The sequence below is a fragment of the Monodelphis domestica genome, chromosome 2, assembly GCF_027887165.1.
Source record: "Monodelphis domestica isolate mMonDom1 chromosome 2, mMonDom1.pri, whole genome shotgun sequence".
In the NCBI taxonomy this organism is placed as follows: Eukaryota; Metazoa; Chordata; class Mammalia; order Didelphimorphia; family Didelphidae; genus Monodelphis; species Monodelphis domestica.
In genome coordinates, this window is record NC_077228.1 from 1,631,789 (window position 1) to 1,639,288 (window position 7,500).

Genomic DNA, 7,500 nt, shown 5'->3' on the forward strand with positions numbered 1-7,500 from the left:
AGCTAAAGCCCAGGCCCGGGTCCTGCTTGGGGTGGGCTTTGGCGTGCTGCGCTCTCCAGAAGCAGCGGGAAAAAGCCCCGGAGCACCTGCGGGAAAGAACGGGAGTGAGACCTGGGCCGGCGGGCACCGGGCTCCCCCCTTGGGGGGGGGCACCTTTCCTTCTACCCCCAGTCTCCCTTTGAGTCTCAAATTCGAATCCAGAGCCAGCTGCAGGAGACATGCGTGGGGTGGGGGCTGGGCACAGATGGGGGGGGGGGGTACAAGCTTGCTTTTCTGGGTCCACCTGCCAGACCTGCCCAGCCTATCCCTCCCCACCGCCCACAGCCTTCTGGCCGAGGCAGGGCTCGGGTTTCCTGGGCGGGTGGCTGGCTGGGAAAACGGTCTCCGCCTCCTCCGGGTCATCTCCAAGGCCAGGCAGCGGCCCCTCCACAGGGGGCCCTGGAGATCGGGCCAAGGTCACCCTGGGAGGCGCTTCCAGGTTCCGGCTGGCCGGCGGGTGGATCTGCCGCTGCAGGGGGCCGCCGTGCCGGGCAGGCGCCTGTCCCGTCCCCTAGGGGGCAGCTGCGGCCGACCTGAGCACCCCTAGGCTTCGGGGCGCCGGTCCTAGGGAAGGGGAGGGGAGGGTCTCCCAGGGCCCGGCGCTCCGGCTGGGACTCCGGTACCGCCCACCTGCCTCCCTTGGCCCGGTCCTCCCAGCTCTAATCCTGGGACCCAAGTAAGACCTCCTCCAGCTCTACCCTTGGAGCGGCCCTTTGGGAACCCGCAGACTGAAGTCACCGGACACAATTCCGCCGGGAGGGGTTGGCGGCGGGGCAGCAGCTACCTCAGAGCCTCTCAGAGTGGGGGGGGGGGGGGGGGCCGCTGATCCGGCATCTGACCGGACAGGAAGACACGGGGGAGGAAGCGGCGCGAGCGGAACGGAGACGGCGGGCACTAACACTGGAGAGGGGCACCGGGTACGGAACGGGAGCGGGCATGGGGCAGCAGGCCCGGGGCACAGACCGGGGAGGGGACAGCAGGACGGACACTCGAGTGAGGAGAGGAGAGCGGGCACCGGACACTGGCGGGGGTCTAATGGGCAGCGGCAGCAACTCAGACCTCTCCTAGGCCCGGGGGCGCCTTCCCGCCCCCCGCCCTAGGGCTCACCGGGCCTCCGCGCCGAAGCATCGCAGCGGCCATGACGACACCCGCCTCCTCGCCCTAGGACGCCTCTCCGCCTTCAACCGCTGGGGCCAGACCTGTAAGGCCCGGCGGCCTGGCCCCGCCCATCGCAGGGAAAGAGGGGGTTGGGAGGGCGCAGAAATGGCCAAAAGGAAGCAAGGCACCGCCTCCTCGCTCAGGGACGCGTCCCCACAAACTTGGATTGGATGAGGAGCGGTAGAGCCACGCCCGTATTGCTCCTCTTGGGAGACAGGATTGGACGGGACGGGACAGAAGCCGTCCCGCCCACCGCGGGAATAGATGCGCTCATCGGCGCGACCCCCATGGGACCAGATTGGACCAGGAGGGGCCAGGCTCCGCCCTTCCTGGGACCGAAGCTGGGCGGGGTGTCCCGGAGTTGCCCATCCACGGGGCTAGGTGGTCGGGGAGTGAAAATCCGGGGCGGGCGGGGTACCTTGGTGAGGAGATGGTAGCAGCCCCTTGGGAGACCCCCAAACTCATAGGGTGAAGAGAAGGGGGGTACCCAGCTGGCGCTTGCGCGCCCCCCTCGTCCCCAGGAGGGGGCCTGGGCGGGGAAGGAGTGGGGGAGGGGCAAGAAGAGGAGGGGAAGGAAGGACAGGGAGTTAGATAGAGATGGACTGACTCCCTTTCCTCGTCCCCCACCCCCAGCGAAAGAGGCCGCCCTTCCCCTGCTGTGCCAGCGCGGGGGGATGGGCAAGGGCGGGAATCTGGGGGAGAGGTCGCGGGTAGGGGCACGAGTAGCGGGGCGGGGCCTGGGCCTGGGGGCGGGCTCCGGGAAGCTGGAGAGCTAGCCGCCACCCTGGGCATCCAGGGCCGACCCAGAAGGCTGGACCCCAAAGGGGCCCTTAGGACCGCGGGCGCACGTTCCTGGCCCAGTTACCCAGAGCTGGGGCTGGGCGCGGGACCATCCACTCTAGTCGAAGGCCCCTGCTAGCCCTGCCGAGATCGCGGGGAGTCTGCGGCTCCGAAGGGGGAGCTGGGACCCATCCCTTCCCCCAAGCGGGTTCCTTCTGGCCTCTCTGCATTTTGGCGTGGGGGAGCAAGCCCGAGAAGGGTTTGCGGGGCCGGGGCCCGGCTGCACTGGCAGGCTGTGGCCGGGGGTAAGGATCGACAAGGCTGCGCGGCCCGTGCATGTATCGTGAGCCCTGGGAGACCCGCAGCTCCCTGCCCTGTCTCTGATTCTGATTTCTGCCTCCAGATTCAATCTCTCCAGCCCCACCCTACCTAAATGGACCCTCAGAACTTCGGGAGCCGCAGCTCCCTGCCCCGCCTCCGCCTGTCTTTCCTCCCCCTTGGCTGGCTGCCCCCATCCTCCTCCCAGCCCTAGGCTCACCGCTCTTCCCCCTTTTTGCCTTGGAAGCTTCCGCACTGCACCACGTCCCCCTTTGGGGACCTGCGCAAAGAGCCACTTGGCTTCCGTTAGATAAGGCACATTTCCCTCAGGGTCCGTCTGAACCACAGGGAACCAGGACAAGCTTTGGGGTCTCCAACCCACAAGCTAGTCCTAAAACTTGGGGTTCATCAGATCTTACCAGGCTACAAGTTGGGGGTTCTGGCTTCCAGGTTGGCAGACTAAAGACAAAGATAGTGACACAAACAGTGCAAAAAGATACACCAACTGAGCAGGAGGCAAAAGAGAGAAAGGAGTTAGCGCTGGGGGAGAGCACTAGTGCACAACCGGGAGCGGGATGGGACCTGATGGCAGAGGAAGATGCCGTGAAGACAAAGGCACACAGCTAGCGGCTAGCGAGCAGCCTCAAAGATCCAGAATCCACCGACAGTCCGCTGAAAGAGATCTTGGCCAAACAAAGCTGGTAAAGGCTGGGCTGGGAGCTGAAATTCTAGAAGATGCTGAGCACGTGGGGACGGCTCAGAGATCTTCATGTCCTCCAGTCCTCGGAAACAGAATGGCTCCCTGATGAGGAGGGAAAGCTATCTTCTTCCCACGCAGCAAGGGCTGAAGGGTCAGACCAATGGCAACCCCTAGACCAAACCTCCCCGGAAATAAGCAGGGGAATGACAAAGAAAAGCACCTGGTGCAGAAATCCTCTGTGGACCCTAAGGTCAGAGTTCAATCCATCGCCATGGCTAAGGTCAGTAGACAAAGCGGCCACCACGGAACTTCATCAAGTCCTGCAATCCCAAGGCAAACAGCAGATGGGTGCAAAGGAGAAGCAAGCGCAGTAGCCCATGGAGACACCCACGGCAGATGATGGGGATGTGAGCCAGATGGACTGGAAGCCCCAATAGTAGGAGTATTCCAAAAGTCCTGGGTAAAAATGCATGGACTCACTGTTCCAAGGCAAAACTACAAAAAGCTCACAGAGATAGGAAAGATCAAAGTGAAAATGAAGGAACGCATCAAACTGAAACAATAGAATTAGATGAAAGAGAGATACGAGTTCCTGAAAGTAATCCAGAAGAAGACTAAGGTATAGACCACAGGCAAATGTAGACAACTGTCAGAAGGCTCAAGAGGGGACATATGGGAGGAAGTGAAAAGATAAAGTACCAGCCCCGAGGGAAAGCATGAAAGAAAGCTGCAAGAGCAGAAAGGAGACAGAACTTTGGGAGCTGAAATGGGCAGCAAAGCAATTATCAGTGTTAACATTTGTAAATATAAGAGGACAGATGATACCCGGGACACATGTAAGATAAAGCTCGATGAAAGACGATGCACAAACATAAGGACATCCAACACAAACAACTGAGAAGTCAGAGGAGACCGCTTCCGTCAACACGAGAAGGGGATTCCTGAAGAGCAGCAGTAAGCACACATCCAACGGGGCATCACCTACACTGCACGACTCACAAAATGACAGGTATATGTTTTATGACCCCGATCATGTTGATACATGGGAGTCTTCTGTCTACGAGAAATGCCATGAGTCCGTAAACAGCTACGATGTATCCAAGAGCTGTTAACTGAATAAGAGGATCTATAGCCCGTAGTTCTCAGTTTAATTAACGTCGGGCACAGATAGGGCTGAAAATGTTTCGTCAATATGATGTCCATAAACGTGCACATCCATTTACGTACTTGTAACAGATTCCTTGTAATTAGTGTATCGTAGCTTAGAAAATAGGGTGAGGAAGCTAGTGAGGAGTTATTGTAACAAGTTAGATAGCGGGTTAAGATTCAGCATGGAAGCCACAAGAGGCTGTTCGGATTGTTCAGAGGGCATTTAAACTGCATTTGCAGAAAAGTGTTCCTGGTGCCAGCCGTGGCTCTAGTGGCATTTAATAGAAGATTTGAGGGTTGAAATATAGTTCTAGTAGTCCTAGGACTAGAAAGTGAGTGCATTAGGTTACTCCCATACGAAGAGTTAGCATTGGCAGCAGAAATGTATTCGTGTTGTGACAAATCACAATTTACAATATTCTTAGCATTTGTTGTAGTGAAACTTTGTACACATTATGCAGACCCGACCCGACCCCACCCCACCCTGTAGCTTTCCTGGGGAAAATCTGAGATTCGGATGAGTAAGTTCGAGCCTGGTATGCCATAGAGTAGAGGGGGTTCTTCCTGGGGGGGGGGAGATTCGGAAACAAGGGAAGTATCAACACAGGACATTGACACTCGGGGACAACTTGGAAAGGAAGGCAAGAGGGTCACGGAATATTGTGAGCCTGCGATGTTTGGAATCCGGATTGATATCCCGTGTGGGCTTAGTTTAGGACAAAGATGGACAGCTGGGCACACACTTTTTTTTACCCTTACCTTCCATCTTGGAGTCAATACTGTATTTCCGTTCCAAGGCAGAAGAGCTGTAAGGGCTAGGCAATGGGGGTCAAGTGACTTGCCCAGGGTCACACAGTTGGGAAGTGTCTGAGACCAGATTGGAACCCAGGACCTCCTGTCTCTAGGCCTGGCTCTCAATCCACTGAGTTACCCAGCTTCCCCTTGGGCACTTAATAGCTCAGGAAGACTGAGCAGTCCCAGCCCCGCCAGGGAAAGGAGAGTCTTTAAAGACAAAATTCAGTTGGAGGGACTTTAAGCTGGAAACCATAGAACTGGGGAACCTGAACCCCATACTCCTACCTCCCCTTCCTGTCAATCATAGAATAAACCTGAAACTGTTATGGGGTGAAGAGGTGCACCCCTGGGGTTCAGGAAGGATTCCTTTTGCAAGAATGCAAGACTCTGAAACTTGGTTTAAAAATAGAGAGAGAGATTTAGTAGTAATATTGAATTTTCGGCCAGCAAGACAGCATGAGTGGAACAACCTGGGGGGTTGCTCCCAGGATGCCTCCATTCTGGGGTTTTCTACAGCAATGAGGACATGACTCTGGAGCAACTAGTTGGGGGAGGGGGTAGCCAGAGGGCCTGGGGGTGGTTCTCATGATTTGGAGAATGAATGAATGGGGTGTGTCTCTGTCCATCTCAGTTCTATGGGTGATCTCCAAGGTTTGGCCTAAGGGAACAGAGGAATTTCCCTGATAATAGTTTACCCGAGTTGCTGGGGGTACAATGCCCACACCAAAACCAAGGACAGAGAGGATCACCATCTTTGCTCTCTGACCTTAGAGGGAGCAGCCCTGTCAGACCAGGCTGAGTTAAATCCTGGTCACCTGCCTACCCCACCATTACAGGGTCTCCTTCTTACAAAACAGTATCTTGATATCCATTGCTGTTTAGCCAGTACCATATTGCTTTGATGACAGTTTAAGATCCTTCACATTTTTTTTCATTATTTCCCTGGATATTCTTGATCTCTTGTTCTTCCAAATGAACCTTGTTGTAGTTTTTTTTTTTCCTAATTCAGTAAAGAAGTTTCTTGGTAGTTTGTTAGGTATGGCTGAAGGGTAAAAATTAGGGTTGTTGACTGAATATATTATACTAGTGGGTCACCAAGGATTAAAATTCAATCCAAATAAAATACTCAAGTCAGTTGGGGATTTTGATGGTGGTTTAATTACAATAGAAGGAAAGAATTAAGAAGAAGAAGAGAGCGAAAAAGGAATTGGACTCTTCTGGCAAGCCAGATAGGAGTTCAGAGGCCCAGGCCAAGGGGCTTTCTCAGTCTAGCTTGGCTTCCAGCCATGAGGCCTCCTGCAAGATGAGGGGCCTCTTAGAAAGATAGCACTTTAGGAGGTAAAGGAAAAAAAGGAATCAGCCTAAACCACTCACCAAGCATGCTAAGAATGCTGCCACGAGCTCCCAACACTGAAAGAAACCAATGTCTCCGCAAGAGAGAGCGAGAATGAGAAGTGACACAAAATATATAGGTAGTTCTTTACATCACTTCTTACGTCTCACATCTACAAATGGTAGCTTAAACTTGATGTAGGACAGCCCAGGGGGTCTGTCAGTTGTTTCTGATTTGTCATTTGCTAGTACATGTCTGTCATAGGCCATCCTTCTCAACACTTAATCCTTAAGTAGGGGTGTAGACATTCCTGGTTGCTAGAATTCTAAGACTAAGCACGGTGGAGAAGATCTAAAATTCACATGGCACTGAATGAGGAGATTCAGTTGGGTAGGATTGTCTATAATTTATATTTCTTGAATCAATCTAACCTTAGCCCTTTACCCTTTGCCTTTTATCGCTAATCTAAATGTTTGCATTTAGTGCACCCTTTATCATTTTTTTCTTTTTTATAATCAGCCCTCTATAAGAATAATTTGATTTGCTTGTGGCTGTCTGTGCATCAATTTTATCCTTTCTTTTGGATCCCTGGCCTAAATCCCTTAACACCTCCCCATATGCCTTTCCTTGCCTGCTTCAGATAAGAAAAAAGTTGATGAGGTTCCTATTTCTCTAACTCAGTTTTATAATATTCTTTTGCAATATCACCATTATGAGAAATAGTTTCTCCTTCCACCCCATTTCTTCCCTATAGTATTTTTTTGAACACTCCAAACTTGGGCTTGACTTTCTTTGTTCCATCGCCAATATGGAAAATTAGAGATAGTAGATATCAGTGGAGAGTTTGAGATTGTGTGGAGGGACCATGGTTTCTTCTCCCTCTCTTGATCAGCATTTGCTCTTTTTAATTCATTCAGACCTGGTTATTTACCTTCATTGGGTTTCTTTTGTCTGCTAGGTTTGCCTTTTGTAGACTCTCCAATTCTAGTCTTCTCAGCAGGAATTTCTGGGTATTTCTTTCCTTTTTTCCTGTGTTCTAGTTACTTTTTGTGACAGATAGACACTGATATTTTTCTTTAGCCCTTTTTCATTTTCAGTTTAAGGTGTTCTGATGAGATTTATAAGACTGTGAAGAAGTTCTTTTTACTAGCCTTTATTATGAGTCCTCTCTCCTTGGCTTAGAAGCGATCCTTCTTATCTCTTAAGGCACGGTCCAGAAATTAAAATC

The 7,500-nt window shown here is 52.8% G+C and overlaps 1 protein-coding gene and 1 long non-coding RNA gene across 2 annotated transcripts in view; both read right to left on the reverse strand.

The window, feature by feature from the left end:
• ACADM (acyl-CoA dehydrogenase medium chain) overlaps positions 1-2,315 on the reverse strand; it is a 14,353-nt gene extending 12,038 nt beyond the window's left edge. The window contains 3 exon segments of the mRNA XM_056820190.1: positions 1-86; positions 1,147-1,574; positions 2,088-2,315. The exon segment at positions 1-86 is cut by the window's left edge and continues 3 nt beyond it. Coding sequence (XP_056676168.1) covers positions 1-86; positions 1,147-1,574; positions 2,088-2,315 — 742 coding nt within the window.
• Positions 2,316-6,074: 3,759 nt separating this feature from the next.
• The window catches only part of LOC130457024 (uncharacterized), a 9,471-nt gene continuing 8,045 nt past the window's right edge, over positions 6,075-7,500 (reverse strand). Inside the window, exon 2 of the long non-coding RNA XR_008915969.1 lies at positions 6,075-7,500. This exon is cut by the window's right edge and continues 5,359 nt beyond it. This is a non-coding gene — a long non-coding RNA (uncharacterized LOC130457024).